Source organism: Somniosus microcephalus, chromosome 2, assembly GCF_052327205.1.
Source record: "Somniosus microcephalus isolate GS21.2 chromosome 2, FLI_Smic_1.0, whole genome shotgun sequence".
NCBI lineage: Eukaryota > Metazoa > Chordata > Chondrichthyes > Squaliformes > Somniosidae > Somniosus > Somniosus microcephalus.
In genome coordinates, this window is record NC_140988.1 from 59,260,802 (window position 1) to 59,279,303 (window position 18,502).

Consider the following 18,502-nt stretch of genomic DNA (forward strand, 5'->3'; position numbering starts at 1 on the left):
AGCATCCAGGAAGGCGCCGAACACCTTGAGTCTCTTCGCCGGGAGCAAGCGGAAGCCAAGCGCAGGCAGCACAAGGAGCGCACATCAACCCAAGCACCCCACCCACCCGCCCTTTCAACCACCGTCTGCCCCACCTGTGACAGAGACTGTAGGTCTCTCATTGGACTCATCAGTCACCTGCGAACTCATTTTTAACATGTAAGCAAGACATCCTCGGTTCCAAGGGACTGCCTAAGAAGGAAAAATAATTAAATTTTTGTTTAAAATATTTATTTAAATGGCATTTTAATTAATTTTAAATATGTAATGCTTTTTAAAATTTGTTTAATGGGTTGGTGTATTTTTTAGGTGATTCCCCATTCTTACATTTGACAGTTCCGTACGTACAGAACTGTCAAAAGTATGAATGGGGATTCTCTTCTTTTATTAGTTGGGCCAGCCCACGTGATCCCAGGAGCGCCTATGAACCGCTTGCGCCCCTGGGATACGTGGGGCTCTGCCCACACGGACCCGGAAAGACCCAAGATCACTAGCCTCCATTCCTCCCGGGCCACCAGGTAACTTCGTAGACATTTTGCAGGCCGGAGGCATCCACCCGAGGGCAGTTTCCGATCGCAAATGTTGGCCCTATGTTGAAACAATTGTAAAATGAATCGAGTGCACTTTCAGGAGGATTCAAATGTTAATTTCCCTCACTATTCATTCAACTGTGTTTTTTACACTTTTGCTGAGGTTGTAATATTATGTCTTTTTTTCTAGGATTAGTTGGCATGTTGAGCCTGCATGCTGCCTTTTCACCTCTAGGGTCTCATTGAATCCAGCCCAGACAAATAAAATGAAGTTTCCTCTCCCTCCTGTTTCTAAGGGTCTGGTTACACTATATCTAGCCTGGGCGTGTTTGCGGTTTAAAATGGGTGATAAAACTGGAAAAATGTTTTATTTCCCAGCGCTAACATCCTTCATCGGCACAAAAATATGCATTAATGTATCTAAATAAAAGATTTCTGAAACATCAGTACAGACAGATTCCATAGCTATAAGACAACACTTGAATAAACATGCACTTTATGTGCATTTTTAACTTTTTATTCCATCTGAAAATGTGTAACAATTGTGCGGGAGGTACCGATTTAATAACCAATCGTCGTTCATCTTTCGATATCAAAGAAGATAGCCAGAATATCATCTCATTTTTTGCAGTGAGTTCTTTGATTACAGATGAGACCTATTTTTGCTCGGAATGAGCATCCCCAGATTGGACAGTGGATCCCGAATACACCAGGGCCTAGAAATTAGGTTTGCCTCCGCCAGGGCTTTTGCCCACGATAATTGCCGCTGCACCCGCCAAAAATTCAACTGCCCCGCGCCCAGACGGCTGCGGGCGCTAATGGAGGGTTTCAGCGCCTCGCTATGGGCGCTGAATGCAGGTTTGCGGCGCTAATCCCCCGCTGCAGCACCCGATGCGGTGCGGCAGGCTGGGGTACTGCAGGCCTCCTCCTTCTGTTAAGGAGGAGCTGCCTGCAGCCGACCGCTGACTGGTTGATTCGCCCGACAAATGAGCCCGGCACCTCGGAGAAGTGCCGGGCTCGCGGGCCACACACATCAGTGCCGCGGGGGGGTGGTGGAGGAGTCCGGGGAGGGAGGTGCGGGCAGGCGGCCGCCGGGAAAGCGGCCGGCCGCCGCTCCACCTTAATGCGCCGGCGCTACGTGCTGCAACATCCCGTTGAACAATCGTTGGTTGCGGCTGCCACGGGCGAGGCGGCCGCAACTGAATTTGGGCGTCCGGCCGCGTTACCACGGCAACCGGGACGCTGCGCACACCGATGATGTCATCGGTGCCGGCGCAGCGCTACCGGCTAACGCCGATGGTAGGGCCCAACGCAATTTCGATCGCGGCTATAATTCCGGCGCAAGGCCCTCTAACGCCTCTAATTGGGCGCTAACCCCACCGAATTTCTAGGCCCAGGTTGGGAATCTTGATTTTTCTTGATTTTTATCTTCTATGTTTCTATAGCAGGGACCGGGTACTGAATTTGGATGATCAGCCATGATCGCATTGAATGGCGGAGCAGGCTCGAGGGGCCGAATGGCCTACTCCTGCTCCTATCTTCTATGTTTCAAGTGAAACTTCCTCAACGGGTGTTTTACATTCAGCATCAGCATTGCGACAGGACTCATAGTAGGAGGTGCCTTCATGGATGGTTTTTCGCCATGTTTTCTTATCTTGAACAAGTTGTTCCCACTTATGAAAGTCTATTTTACACTATTTCAGAGTCGCTTTGAAGCAGTCTTTGTATAGCTCTCTTCCCAGTTGCCAATGTGCAATAATAACTAATATAACAGACAGGACAGTGCAAGGACAAATGTCTGCAGTGCATGTCGTCAAATAGAATATAACACATTTTATTTCGTTTACAGATGCTATCAAGTGCTGGAAAGCAGAAGGCAAGGTGGCAGTCTGGCTGTGTGTTCCTATTCTCCAGAGCAGGTTTATAGCTGCAGCAGCTGCTCAAGGTTTCACCTTTCACCATGCAGAAAAGGACCATTCCACACTGGCACTGTGGCTCGCCAAGGGGGAAAGCAGGCTTCCTGCTTATGCCACACATCAAGTAGGAGTGGCAGGTGAGCAAAGGCTTTCAATCTTTATCAGTAGTTTAGTGTGACTATTACATTTAAATATATTTTTCTTATTTAGGAAATGATAGTGATCATGAGAGCCATAAGATAGGCACTGATGAGGGAAGCCGCTCATCTGTCCAAAAATACCCACAGTCCCATCACAGAACCCAGTGGCCTAGAAATTGAGTTGGCGCCGCGCCAGGGCATTAGCGCTGGAAATTTAGCGCCGGTGCTAAGTCCCCCTGCGCGCGCCAAAAATTCAGTAGCGCCGCGCCCAGACGGCTGCCGGCGCTACTGGAGGGTGTCAGCGCCTTGCAATGGGCGCTGACTGCCGCATTGCGGCGCTAATCCGCCGCTGCGGCACCCGATGCGGTGCGGCAGGCTGGGGAAGTGCAGGCCTCCTCCTTCCGTTAAGGAGGAGCTGCCTGCACCCGACCGCTGGCCGTTGATCTGTGGAGAAAAATGAGCCCGGCACCTCGGCGAAGTGCCGGGCTCGCGGCCCACACGCATCTGTGCCGCGGGGGGGTGTTGGAGGAGTCCGGGGAGGGAGGTGCGGGCAGGCGGCCGCCGGGAAAGCGGCCGGCCGCCGCGCGACCTTAATGCGCCGGCGCTAAGACCCGTAGCGAACTTTTGAAAAATCGTTGGTTGCGGCTGCCACGGGCGAGGCGGCCGCAACTCAATTTCGGCGTTCGGGCGCGTTGCCACGGCAGCCGGGACGCTGCGCACACCGATGACGTCATCGGTGCCGGCGCAGCGCAACCGGCTAACGCCGATGGCAGCGCCCAAGTGAATTTCTCAATCGGCTGTACTTGCGGCGCTAGGCCCTCTAGCGCCTCAAAATGGGCGCTAACCCCACTCAATTTCTAGGCCAGTGTCTCTTAAATGATTCTCGGACTTTTGCTCCCACTACCCTACCTGAAAATCTATTCCATGTGTTGATCACTCTTTGTGGAAAAAAGTGCTTCCTGAGATCAGTTCTAAGCATGCCTTCCTTTAGTTTGAACATACGCCTCTTTGTCCTATTCTTACAGTTTAATTTGAACTATTATTCCAGATTTACCTTTTCTGCTCTGGTTATTTTTGAATTGTAGGCTCTGTGAGGTTCCCTCAGTCACCTTCTTTCAAGATTGAATAGCCCAAGTTTCTACAGTCTTTCCTCATAACTTAGTCCTCTGATCTCATGGTTGAGCCACGCTGCTCTTCTCTGCATTGCCTGCAGGACTTCAGCGTCTCTTGTTTTTTGGTAGCCGAAACTGGATACAGTATTCACGGTGCGGTCTATCCAGAGAACTGTATCTATATATTTTAAACAGTGACATCATCCCAGATTTTGCTGTGTAATGACGGCAAAACTGTCCGTGTTCACCATCATTACCCCCCTGAAACTGACTAACTTCAGGATTTGTGCCTGTGCAGATAAATGCGGAAATCCTGAAGTTGCGGTCAGTCATTCCCTGCTCCGCCACAGGCTGCGCTGTGGAACTTCCCATAGTCGGCAGTCGGTGAAATCACTTGGAACTGACGAAAACTTCCCCTTTTCCGCTCTTATATCACTTTTAAACACACATAAAAAGTTAAGTCTTGTTGAAAGAGGTGTAACTGGTGTTTTAATTGTGTATTGACTGCTGAACAACTGTTCTGGCCCTGAAAAATTAATTTTATATTTATGGAATGTCAAATTTCTCCATCATGATAAAGATTACTAGATATTTAAAACAATAAAAAATATTTTTAAAACATTTTTCTAAAGTTGATGATATTTCAGCTTCTACCTTAACCCCTTGTGCATATCCCAATCTTTATTTCGCTCTCTATAAAATCTTTAAAAAGTGAATGATAATCAGTGCTTTTTATTTCCTGCTTTGCTGTCTGTGAGAATTGTTCAATGTGATTGGCTGCTTAGACAGCTTGATGACATCACTGCTGTTGTACGCTGGGGATTCCCTTTTGACAGTGCTATAATCAGATTAAGGTCATGAAAGCTAAAGTTTGGACCACAGAGATTGCAAGATCTTTGTGGGCTGCTTTCTTCAAGGTCAGCGGCAATCGCCATTGCTTTGGCGCTGACTGCAAATTCCGGGCCCTCTTGTTTATCTTCTCTCTTGTGCATTCAAAAGGTTACTGTGCTCCCCCAATAACTCAACAAGTTTATCCGATCCATCAGCCGTGGAAGGCCCCAGCTTTGATCCCCAATCTGTGCTAAATTCAACAGGACAGCAGTAGAGGCACTGCAGTTGGCTTCATTATCCCAAATTAGGGAGTGGAAAATCGGCCAATGTCTCTACTCCTGATCCCTCTCCAGCTGCTGGAAATGTACGCATATGGATGTCAGGAAGAGATGGGATCAGCTTCGCTGAGATGCTGCCACTTACAGTCTTGCCAACACTGGCTGTCAAATATATCACATTAATTATATCTATTTGGGTGAGATACCAGAGGGCAACCACCACCTATGGACTGTGCCCATCAAGGAATCAGTTCTTCCAGGGAAGGAGTTCTTCTGGGCAAGAGATGGAAAAAAACAATACTGCAACAGAGACAGAACAAATAGAATTAGTGAATTAGGAACAACAATGAACTGAGATGAGTAAATACTCAGGGAATACATAGGTTCCTGTGCGGTATGGGGGAGGGGGAGGAGGGCGGGCGAAAGTTGTCTGAAGAATTACAGGCCAGTGAGCCTAACATCAGTGGTAGGGAAATTATTGGAAAAAATTCTGAGGGACAGAATTAGTCTCCACTTGGAGAGGCAAGGATTAATCAGGGATAGTCAGCGTGGCTTTGTCAAGGGAAGATCATGTCTGACTAATTTGATTACATTTTTCGAGGGGGTGATTAGGTGTGTGGATGAGGGTAGTGCAGTGGATGTGGTTTACATGGATTTCAGTAAGGCTTTCGATAAAGTCCCGCATAGGAGACTGGTCAAGAAGGTAAGAGCCCATGGGATCCAGGGTGCCTTGGCACATTGGATCCAAAACTGGCTTAGTGGCAGAAGGCAGAGGGTGATGGTCGAAGGTTGCTTTTGTGACTGGAAGCCTGTGTCCAGTGGGGTACCGCAGGGATCGGTGCTGGATTCCTTGCTGTTTGTGGTCTACATTAATGATTTGGATGTGAATGTAAAAGGTATGATCAGTAAGTTCGCAGATGACACGAAAATTGGTGGGGTGGTAAATAGCCTCAGACTGCAGGACGATATAGATGGGTTGGTCAGATGGGTGGAACAGTGGCAAATGGAATTTAACCCTGAAAAGTGTGAGGTGATGCATTTTGGAGGGACTAACAAGGCAAGGGAATACACAATGAATGGTAAGACCCTAGGAAAGACAGAGGATCAGAGGGACCTTGGTGTGCATGTACATAGATCCCTGAAGGCAGCAGAACAGGTGGATAAGGTGGTTAAAAAGGCATATGGGATACTTGCCTTCATTAGCCGAGGCCTAGAATATAAGAGCAGGGAGGTTATGATGGAGCTGTACAAAACGCTGGTTAGGCCACAGCTGGAATACTGTGTGCAGTTCTGGTCGCCACACTATAGGAAGGATGTAATTGCTTTGGAGAGGGTGCAGAGGAGATTCACCAGGATGTTACCTGGGCTGGAGCGCTTCAGCTATGAAGAAAGACTGGACAGGCTGGGGTTGTTTTCCTTAGAGCAGAGAAGGCTGAGGGGGGACCTGATTGAGGTGTACAAAATTATGAGGGGCATAGATAGGGTAGATAGAAAGGAACTTTTTCCCTTAGTAGAGGGGTCAATAACAAGGGGGCATAGATTCAAGGTAAGGGGCAGGAGGTTTAGAGGGGATTTGAGGAAAAACTTTTTCACCCAGAGGGTGGTTGGAATCTGGAACTCACTGCCTGAAAGGGTGGTAGAGGCAGGAACCCTCACAACATTCAAGAAGCATTTGGATGAGCACTTGAAATGCCATAGCATACAAGGCTACGGACCAAATGCTGGAAAATGGGATTAGATTAGACAGGACCTGATGGCCGGTGCGGACGTGATGGGTCGAAGGGCCTCTTTCTGTGCTGTATAACTCTATGACTCTATGAGAACAGTAGGCCAGGATTGAATGTGGAAATGTGGGGACAGACAAATATTGTGGTGTCTTACTTGATTAGTTTTGAGGATCAGTGAGATTTCTTTTATAGGCTGAGTAGAGGCCTTGGTAGAATAGACTTTCTGTGCTTCTTCAATGTTCAGCAGCTGATGTGAAGGTTTTAATCAGGCAATAAGCAGATCACCAAGTGGAAATGTCCCTGTTTCCATAATGGCAGAAGACTAGAAAGGTGGTGAATGTTACTCGCATCAGTGATGCATTTGGTATTGTAGCAAAAGTGTTTAGAAAGACTAGTTTTGTTTCACTTGCTTCACAACTGTTTTTAAACTACACTAAAATTAATGAGTTAACATATTCAGTTGCCAGCAATGCACATAAAAATTACATTGAATGCTTTTAAATCTCTCATAAATGTTGGAATGTGAAAAGACAAATAATGTAAGGTTGTAATTTTCTACTTTACGTGTGCCACAAAAATCATTGAGTATATTTTCTGGCTGAATAGTTCAGTCCCACCAGCGCGGGATGTGTCAGCCGGGACAAACAGATCAGGTAAGAAATCAGTTTCGAGCGGACATAAAGTGAAGCACCATGTGCAATGGACACTTTTTTTAGTGCTTTTTTTTGAGAGGAGGGTTGTTTTTTTCTTCAAAATATTTTTATTCTCTTTTTGTAATTAAAAAAAAATGTTTACAACCATTTTCTTTAAATTTTGTCTCGTTGAATCTAACAAAAGCCAAATGTACGCAAAATCACCAGAAAGCGAATGGAAATTGAAGCAGTACAAGAAAAGCTTAAAAAACAGGAGACACAAAGGGACTCCGAGAACGCAAACTTTCATAGGAGCTCTGGAAGCGACGGACATCTAAGTGTAAATTAGAGTCCTATTGTAGCAGTCAGATGGATAGCCAGCCTTGAGTTACCAAAGAATAAGCTTTTGCATTTATATTCATCATCGACTGAATGGCCTGTTTCTGTGCTGTAATTCTACGTAGTCGCTAAATCAAGCTGAAATTAAAGATGGGGATTTGCTTTTAAAGAACCCCCAGGCACAGTATTTCATGGCTGAAGTGATTAAAAGATTAAAGAAGGATTATCAGGGTGATCAGCAGACACCAAAGGTGGATTTTCTGCACTCACCATAATGTCATCAACCATAGCAGCAGACCCTGGCAACCATAGCAGCAGACCCTGACAATGACCAAGGATAACTGCTTCCTCAGGGAACCAATTGTACAACTGTGCTATCTGTTGCAAGGCTTGTAGCCAACCTGCTCCATATGAATGGCAGTGAAGTCCACCACTAACCTCAATGGTCCTGCCTCTACCTTTGTCATTTTCTAAACGAGCATAGCAATTATCTGCCGTATTTGCCAATGTCGTGCCCACACACATATCAAACAGATGGTTGCATCCATAAGCATGGTTTGGACTTCCATCCCCGTTTCCACCAAATAGCAGTAGGAGGTTATTAAAGCAGCCAAGTGGCCATCTGGGTATCAGGCTCCTGTTTCTTCTCTGGCACCACCACTTTCTCCTCCACACCTGTGTATTGTGATTTGCTGTGTTATCTCCTCAACCTCACTACCTGCATTCTTTTTTTTAAATTTGTTCCTGGGATGTGAGCGTCACTGGCAAGGCCAGCATTTATTGCTCATCCCCTGATTGCCCTTGAGAAGGTGCTGGTGAGCCGCCTTCTTGAACCACTGCAGTCTATGTGGTGAAGGTGCTCCCACAGTGTTGTTAGGGAGGGAGTTCCAGGACTTTGACCCAGTGACGATGAAGGAACGGCAATATATTTCCAAGTCAGGATGATGTGTAACTTGGAGGGGAACTTGCAGGTGATGGTGTTTCCATGTGCCTGCTGCCCTTGTTCTTCTAGGTGGTAGAGGTCGCGGGTCTGGGAGCTGCTGCCGAAGAAGCCTTGGCGAGTTGCTGCAGTGCATCTTGTAGATGGTACACACTGCAACCACAGTGCGCCGGTGGTGGAGGGAGTGAATGTTTAAGGTGGTGGATGGGGTGCCAATCAAGCATGCTGCTTTGTCCTGGATGGTGTCGAGCTTCTGGATTGTTGGAGCTGCACTCGTCCAGGCAAGTGGAGAGTATTCCATCACACTCCTGACTTGTGACTTGTAGATGGTGGAAAGGCGTTGGGGAGTCAGGAGGTGAGACACTCACCGCAGAATACCCAACCTCTGACCTGCTCTTGTTGCCACAGTATGTATGTGGCTGGTCCAATTAAGTTTCTGGTTAATGATGACCTGCAGGATGTTGATGGTGGGGGCTTCAGCGATGGTAATGCTGTTGAATGTCAAGGGGCAGTGGTTAAACTCTCTCTTATTGGAGATAGTCATTGCCTGTCACTTGTGAGGCACGAATGTTACTTGCCACTTATCTGCCCAAGCCTGAATGTCGTCCAGGTCTTACTGCGTGCGGGCATGGACTGCTTCATTATCTGAGGAGTTGCGAATGGAACTGAATGCCGTGCAATCATCAGTGAACATTCCCACTTCTGACCTTATGGAGCGAAGGTCATTAAGAGAAGCAAGGGAGGAAATAGTGGAGGCTCTGACCATCATTTTTCAATCCTCCCTGGCTACAGGTGTGGTGCCAGAAGACTGGAGGACTGCTAACATTGTACCATTGTTTAAAAAGGGAGAAAGGGATAGACCAAGTAATTACAGGCCAGTCAGCCTAACCTTGGTGGTGGGCATTTTGTTGGGAAAAATTCTGAGTGACAGTATTACTCATCATTTAGAAAAGTACGAATTAATCAAGGACAGTCAACATGGATTTCACAGAATCACAGAATCACAGAATCTACAGTGCAGATAGAGGCCATTTCGGCCCATCGAGCCTGCACCGACACATATCCCACCCTATCCCCGTAACCCCACGTATTTAATCCCCTAACACTAAGGGTCAATTTATCATAGCCAAATCAACCTAACCTGCACATCTTTGGACTGGGATTTGTTAAGGGAAGGTCGTGTCTGACTAACTTGATTGAATTTTATGAGGTGGTAACAAGGAGGTTTGATGAGGGTAGTGTGTTTGATGTTGTCTACATGGATTTTAGCAAGGCTTTTGACAAGGCAGACTGGTCAGAAAATAAAATCCCATGGGATCCAAGGGAGAGTGGCAAGTTGGACCCAAAACTGGCTCAGTGGCAGGAAGCAAAGGGTAATGGTCGACGGATGTTTTTGTGACTTGAAAGCTGTTTCCAGTGGGGTTCCACAGGGTTCAGTACTAGGTCCCTTGCTTTTTGTGGTACACATCAATGATTTACACTTCAATGTAGGGGGCATGATTAAGAAGTTTGCAGATGATGCAAAAATTGGCCGTGTGGTTCATAGTGAGGAAGAAAGCTGTAGACTGCGGGAAAATATCAATGGACTGGTCAGGTGGGCAGAAAAGTGACAAATGGAATTCAGTCCGGAGAAGTGTGAGGTAATGCATTTGGGGAGGGCTAACAAGGCAAGGGAATGCACAATAAATGGTAGGATACTGAGAAGTGTAGAGGAACAGAGGGACCTTGGAGTGCATGTCCACAGATCCCTGACAGGTGGGTAAGAAGGCATACGAGATACTTTCCTTTGTTAGCCGAGGCATAGAATATAAGAGCAGGGAGGTTATGCTTGAACTTCATAAAACACTACATTACAGAAAAGATGTGATTTCACTGGAGAGGGTACAGAGAAGATATACGAGGATGTTGCCAGGACTGGAGAATTTTAGCTACGAGGAAAGGTTGGAGAGGCTGGGGCTGTTTTATTTGGAACAGAGGAGGCTGAGGGGAGACTTGATTGAGGTGTATAAAATTATGAGGGGCCTAGTTAGAGTGGATGGGAAGGACCTATTTCCCCTAGCAGAGAGGTCAATAACAAGGGGGCACAGCTTTAAAGTAATTGGTAGAAGAATTAGAGGGGGGTTGAGGAGAATTTTTTTCACCCAGAGGGTGGTGGGGGTTTGGAACTCACTGCCTGAAATGGTGGTAGAGGCAGAAACTCTCAAAGTACAGGAAACTTTCAATTAACCGGCCCCTAAATAACCGGAACGCTCTATCCACCGGCAAAATTCAGGAGTCGGTTCAGGTAACTTTTATTACTTTTATTACTTTTTTTTACTCCATTTGTTGCTGTGCAAGGGTGTAGCTGAAGCTGTTGCTAAGCTACAGAGACGTTTGCAACTTGTGCCGATTGTTTTGAAGCTGTGCAACAGGGTTTGTTGCTTTATACGGCGCTCTGAGCTCCGTATCTTTTACTATAGCGTTCGGTTATCCGGAATTGTTGATGAACCGGCACCATGTCGGTCCCGTCCATGCCGGATACCAGAAAGTTTCCTGTACTTCGATATGCACTTGAAGTGCTGTAACCTACAAGGCTACGGACCAAGAGCTGGAAAGTGGGATTAGGCTGGATAGCTCCTTTTCGGCCGGCACAGACACAATGGGCTGGATTTTGCCAGGCCCGAGGAGGCGGGAATGGAGGCGTGTGGGGTATTAAAATTGCAAAAGGTGGTGGGCGGGCCCGACCCTGCCTCCATCCCGCCTCCAAGCAATTTTCCCAAATGCGTGGTTTCTGATCCCGTCTCCGTCCCGCCTCCAAGAGGCGGGATAGGCCCTTAAGGCCCTTAACAACCACTGAATTGCCTCTATAATCCCATTTTGAGAGGCCTTTCTGATTTTAACACTTTTCCGATGTGATGCACGCCTCCTCTGAAACACAACGGTGAAACCTGGTGGGAGCACAATTGGATTGCTGACTATCAGCTGCAGCTCCACCATTAAATAGGAGATTTGATCAGTCATAATTTGCAGGTGGAAGGACTTTGTTGTCTCAGGTCTGGGGGAACTTTTAGCAGGCATAACCATAGCTGTGGAAGTTTGGAGCCTGACACCCATCTCCAGTGTGACCTCCTGGGAAACTCCTCTCGCCACCTTGACTGAGTGCTTCCTCAACTGAGGCATATACCAGAAGCATGGGAACCATTTATTTCCTTTCCTCCTGGACATCAGATTCGGACGAAGACCAGCCGTGGCAGCAGCAGAACCATGAACAACAGCACCACCACCAGCAGCAGCAACAACAGGAGTGCCAAGTTGCTGCTCACCCATCTGAAGCTGCACAGGCCAGAAGGCGCCAGCGCGCGACCACACGGCTGCCCGGAATGTAAGGGATGCCTCATCATGGCCAGATTTGCCTAGCCTGCACAATCAAACAATTTTGTCTCGCACCTTCTTATCAGACCATCGACAATGGCCAAGAATCTGCAGATTCCCAGCACTCTGACCTTCTTCTTTCTTCACCATACTGACAATTGCAAGTAATCCTAAGCCCTTAATGTGGAAGTCCCATTAGCGAAATGACACACGCCACAACTGCAACAGTTGCCATCAGAATTTTTATTTACAATAACCATCTGATGGCTTCTCAACATTAAACATCACATTTCACCCAAGTGACTACCCTTGTGGCTATTTGTGCAGTATCTTTCTCTTACGCATGCTCCTACGTGGTGGGTCCCCCTTGGCATCAGCAGATGTGGAGGCCCCTTGCTCACTTTCTTGCTGCTCGTGTCTTGACACCTTTGGGGTTGTGAACCTGTGAGGACTCGGCAACAGTCTGCTGCTCCTGCGGCTGTGCAGGGGTTGAGACGCCGATCTCAGTTGGGTGGGGACTCTGGTGGGGCTCTGACCGAGGGCTCTGCAGTGGCATGGAAGTGTGAGCACTTGGAGAGGAGCCCCCACTTCCTTGTTCTCTGCCACCAACATCCCTCTCATGGGTCAGGTCCACCTCAGCGCTTGCAAGTGGCTTGAGAGCACCTTGCTGCACATCAGGGGGGCCATGGGGATCCGTATCTGCATTGGGAGTCCTACTCAGATGGACTTCCATGAAGGTCTGGTTTCTCTGTTCAATAGCTGACCATCGCTCCTCCAGAGATGTCAGTCTATTCTGAACACTCACCATGTTTTCCTCACTCTGGCGACTTAACTCCTCCATGGCCGTAGCCATCTTCTCGTCTACTGTAGCCATCCTTTCCACGGAGGTTGCCATCCTGTCCGTGGTGCTGCGTTCATGCGCCAATGACTCCACAAAGGCTTTGCTCATGTTCGCGATGGACTTCTCCATTCACTCCACACTCGCAGCGACCCTGGAGACAAAACCTGCCAGAGACTCCTGCACCTGTTCCTGGAGTTCCAGGACCACTGTTCTTCTGGATGGACCCAGAGGCAGAGGGTCGACATGCAGCTGAGCCGAGCTGGCAGAATCCTGTGCCCTGCGACTAGGACTCTCCACTGCTGTCCCTGTCTCCACAATCTGCTGATGCTCACTTGTGAGCTGTGATACAACACTACTCTATCTCGCGATGGTCCCACTGAGGTGTGAGTGTCTGCACTGGTGCTGGGTTGGCTGAATTCTTCTGACGCTGCGCCCTCAGAGGTTGCAGCTTCCTCTGAGGCGTCTGGAGGCTCAGGCTGTTCCTCCTGGATAGTGGGGACGGGTGCTTGCGATGGTCCTGTGGGGGAGTAAAGGAAAGAGTCAGAGATGTGAGGCCAAGGTTACATGCACATTGCATATTGCAGATGATCAAAAGTCAATCTGTTAGAGCTTCAGAATCATTATCAGCGACTCATGCAATGTCAATGAGAGAGATGAAAAACTATTTTGTCACCAGCTTTCTCTGATGCACCCGTCTGTCCGCCCCCCACTTGCGCATCGTCCTCTAGACCCACGATCTCCAGGACCACCTCCTCCCAAGGGGTGAGGTGGGCTACTGGGGGTGGCCCTCCTCCTGTCCTCGCTCTTTCCCTCTTATTGTGAGCTCTCTTTTCCTGCAATGAGGGAGACAAGTAGAGTTTGAGTGAGAATGAAGGAGTGAGTGTAGTGAATCCATAGCATAGATGCTTAGAAGGAGACAAAGGTGGAGTGAGGTGGCAAGACCAAGGGCCCTCCCTGTGTTTTGTAAGTTGTTTTCATAGCATCACAGTGATAGGGAGTGTGAGGGCTGCATAGTCGAATAGTTAGGTGAATGTGACCATAGAGAGAGAGGGAATGGGTAAGGGTGCAGGGATGCCTGTGTCAAGTGGGATGTGGAGGAAGAGGTTGCTAAAGCTGAGTGCTGGTGAAGAGAGGCAATGGGGATTAGATTGAGGGTGATGGGAAAGTCATACTCACTTTTCTAGTGCGCAGAAGGTCATGAAACCTCTTCCTGCACTGAAGCCAGGTTCTGCGGATCAGCGACAATGAGTTGACCTCTTGGGTCACCTGGACCCACACAGCCTTGGTCTGCTGGGGAGGCTTCTTCCTCCCTGAAGAAGGGAAGAGCACCTCCTTATTAGCTCTTGCTCCCTCCACCAAAGCTTGCAGGGCGACGTCATCAAATCTGGGAGCAGACTTAGGTCTCCTGCTGCTCATATTGCCTCCAGGTCCCTCTCACAGCAAAGGCCAAAATGTTGGCAGTCTGCAGAAGAAGCAAGGCTTCTTCACAGATCACAGATCACAGAAACCCCACAGTGCAGATAGAGGCCATTTCGGCCCATCGAGCCTGCACCGACACATATCCCACCCGATCCCCGTAACCCCTACACCAACACATATCCCACCCTATCCCTGTAACCCCACGTATTTAATCCCCCTAACACTAAGGGTCAATTTATCATAGCCAATCAACCTAACCCGCACATCTTTGGACTGTGGGAGGAAACCGGAGCACCCGGAGAAAACCCACGCAAACGCGGGGAGAATGTGCAAACTCCACCCAGACAGTCGCCCGAGGCCGGATTCGAACCCGGGTCCCTGGCGCTGTGAGGCAACAGTGCTAACCACTATGCCACCGTGCTGCCCTTGCAGACCTTAAATGCAGCAGCAATGATGACGTCATCGGAGGTAAGTTTCAGATTGAAAAAACTAATTGGGCCATGGGTTCCCACACGCTGGAACTTAATTGCTCAATTAGTTGAAAATCGCATCATTCTCCCACATCGATTTGGAATCGGGTGGATAACACGAAAAGCGGATGACACGACCCCAGCCCGCCCCAATGACAAAATCGAGCCAATGGGTCAAATGGCCTCCTTTTGTGCTGTAAATTTCTATGATTCTATTATTCTATTCTAGGATGAAGCAGCAGAAGATGGTTGTGCCTAGGACACTGCCCTGAGGAACTCCTGCAGTGATGTCCTGGGGCTGAGATGATTGGGCTCCAACAGCCACAACCATCTTCCTTTGTGCTAGGTATGACTCCAGCCAGTGGAGAGTTTTCCTCCTGATTCATAGAAACATAGAAACATAGAAGATAGGAGCAGGAGTAGGCCATTCGGCCCCTCGAGCCTGCTCTGCCATTCAATGAGATCATGGCTGATCATCCAAACTCAGTACCCTGTCCCTGTCTTCTCCCCATATCCCTTGATCCCCTTAGCCTTAAGAAATATATCTAACACCTTCTTGAATATATTTAATGAATTGGCCTCAACTGCCTTCTGTGGTAGAGAATTCCACAGGTTCACCACTTTCTGGGTGAAGAAATTCCTCCTCATCTCTGTCCTAAATGGCTTACCCCTTATCCTTAGACTGTGACCCCTGGTTCTGGACTCCCCCGCCATCGGGAACATCCTTCCTGCATCTAGTCTGTCTAGTCCTGTTAGAATTTTATACGTTTCAATGAGATCCCCTCTCATTCTTCTAAACTCCAGCGAGTATAAGCCCAATCGACCCAATCTCTCCTCATATGTTATTCCTGCCATCCCAGGTATCAGTCTGGTGAATCTTCGCTGCACTCCCTCCATGGCAAGAACATCCTTCCTCAGATAAGGCTTCAATTTTACTCGAGCTCCTTGATGCCACACTCGGTCAAAATCTGCCTTGATGTCAAGGGCAGTCACTCTCACCTCACCTCTGGAATTCAGCACCTTTGCCCATGTTTGGACCAAGGCTGTAATGAGGTCTGGAACCAAGTGGTCCTGACAGAACCCAAACTGAGCATCGGTGAGCAGGTTATTAGTGAGTCAGTGCCGCTTGATAGCACTGTCGATGACACCTTCCATCACCTTTGCTGATGATTGAGAGTAGACTGATGGGATGGTAATTTGCCGGATTGGATTTGTTCTGCTTTTTGTGGACAGGACATACCTGGGCAGTTTTCCACATTGTCAGGTAAATGCCAGCGTTGTAGCTGTACTGGAACAGCTTGGCTAGAGGCGCGGCTAGTACTGGAGCACAAGTCTTCAGCACGGTAGCCCGGATGTTGTCAGGGCCCATAGCCTTTACTGTATCCAGTGCACTCAGCCGTTTCTTGATATCACGTGGAGTGAATCGAATTGGCTGAAGACTGGCTTCTGTGGTGGTAGGGACCTCAGGAGGAGACCAATATGGATCATCAACTCGGCACTTCTGGCTGAAGATGGTTGCAAACGCTTTAGCCTTGTCTTTTGCACTCGTGTGCTGGACTCCGCCATCATTGAGGATGGGGATATTCATGGAGCCTCCTCCTCCCGTTAGTTGCTTAATTGTCCACCACCATTCACGACCAGATGTAGCAGGACTGCAGAGCTTTGATCTGATCCATTGGTTGTGGGATCGCTTAGCTCTGTCAATAGCATGCTGTTTCCATTGTTTAGCATTCATGTAGTCCTGTGTTGCAGCTTCCCCAGGTTGGCACCTCATTTTTAGGTACGCCTGGTGCTGCTCCTGGCACGCTCTTCTGCACTCCTCATTGAACCAGGGTTGATCCACTGGCTGGATGGTAATGGTAGAGTGAGGGATATGCCGGGTCATGAGGTTACAGATTGTGGTGGAATACAATTCTGCTGATGGCACACAGCGCCTCATGGATGCCCAGTTTTGAGCTGTTAGATTTGTTCTGAATCTATCCCATTTAGCACGGTGGTAATGCCACACAGCATGATGGAGGGTGTTCTCAGCGTGAACACGGGACTTCGTCTCCACAGGACTGTGCGGTGGTCACTGCTACCAATGCTGTCATGGACAGATACATCTGCGACAGGTAGATTAGTGAAGACGAGATCAAGTAGGTTTTTCCTCGTGTTGGTGATCTCACCACCTGTCACAGGCCCAGACTGGCAGCAATGTCCTTAATGACTCGGCCAGCGCGGTCAGTAATGGTGCTATTGAGCCACTCTTGGTGATGAACATTGAAGTCCCCCACCCAGAGTACATTCTGTGCCCTTGCTACCCTCAGCGCCTCTTCCAAGTGGTGTTCAACATGGACGAGTACTGATTCATCAGCTGAGGGAGGGCGGTAGGTGGTAATCAGCAGGAGGTTTCCTTGCCCATGCTAGACCTGAAGACATGAGACTTCAGGGGATCCAGAGTCAATGGTGAGTGCTCCCAGGGCCACTCCCTCCCGACTGTATACCACTGTGCCGCCACCTCTGGTGGTTCTATCCTGCTGGTGGGTCAGGACATACCCAGGGACGGTGATGGAGGAGTCTGGGACATTGGATGAAAGATACGATTCTGTGAGTATGACTATGTCAGGCTGTTGCTTGACTAGTCTGTGGGACAGCTTTCCTGTCCGGTTTTATTCTTATTTTTGTTTTTCGTAGCTGAGTGTCTTGCTAGGCCAATTCAGAGGGCCTAAAAGTCAAGAGTCAACCACATTGCTGTGGGTCTGGAGTCACATATAGGCCAGACCAGTAAGGATGGCAGATTTCCTTCCCTAAAGGACATTAGTGAACCAGATGGGTTTTTACAGCAATCCGATAATTTTATGGTCATCATTACTGATACTAGCTTTTTATTCCAAATTTATTTAATTAACTGAATTTAAATTCCCCAGCTGCTTTGGTGGGATTTGAACTCATGTTTCTGGATCATTGGTCCAGGTGCCTGAATTACTAGTCCAATAACGTAAGCACTATGCTACTGTTCTCCAGGAGGTTATGCTAGAACTATATAAAACAGCTGAGTACTGCATACAGTTCTAGTCACCAGATTACAGGAAAGATGTGATTGCACTGGAAAGGGTACAGAGGAAATTTACGAGGATGTTGTCAGGATTGCCTGAAAGGGTGGTAGAGGCAGAAACCCTCATCACATTTAAAAAGTACTTGGATATGCACTTGAAATGCCGTAACCTGCAAGGCTATGGGCCAAGAGCTGGAAAGTGGGATTAGGCTGGATAGCTGTTCTTCGACCAGCGCAGACATGATGGGCTGAATGGCCTCCTTCTATGCCGTAAATTTCTATGATGTGTGCAACCGTGCTGGTGCTTGCAAATATTGGTGAGAGTGATGCAGGATGCTGTCTTGTTCTGACCACTAACCAAGCTGACAGGTGCTCGTCCAGGATGACAGAAAAGGAACAAACATTGGAGTGCTGGCTCCAAGAAACGCCTTCCAGCAGAGCTCTCAATGCAAGGCACTGTGAGATGTTTGTGTGGTTGTGAGTTTGCCTGTATGGGAGTCTGTGGGAAGGATCACAACTTAAAAACAGGATGATACTGGCCCTACGTTTGAGGAAGACCTGTGGTTTCATGTTCCCTTCCTTCCTATGTGTTCTCATGCACAAAGATGTCCAGTGTGGCCTCGTGCAAAGGGAGTCAAGGACTTGTCATTTCTGAGCTCTCCTCCATTTTAGGTCTGTTTCCTTGTATTAGGTGCCATTGTAGCTTGCAAGAAGAAAAGGAGTTTTGACATGTTGAAGGAGCACAGACACAGTGACATACATGTTTTATCATAAAAGGTAGAGAATATAAAAGTCAAGATGCAATGATAAGCCTATAGTAAACCTTAATGAGACTTCAGTTAGAGTAATGTGCGCAGTATTGGGCTCCACACTGTAGGAAGGATATTGAGGCTTTAGAGA

The 18,502-nt window shown here is 48.1% G+C and overlaps 1 protein-coding gene across 1 annotated transcript in view; it reads left to right on the plus strand.

Moving 5' to 3' along the window:
- Window positions 1–18,502, plus strand: part of nudt6 (nudix (nucleoside diphosphate linked moiety X)-type motif 6) — a 176,484-nt gene that overhangs the window by 14,238 nt on the left and 143,744 nt on the right. The window contains 1 exon segment of the mRNA XM_086009642.1: window positions 2,419–2,622. Coding sequence (XP_085865768.1) covers window positions 2,419–2,622 — 204 coding nt within the window.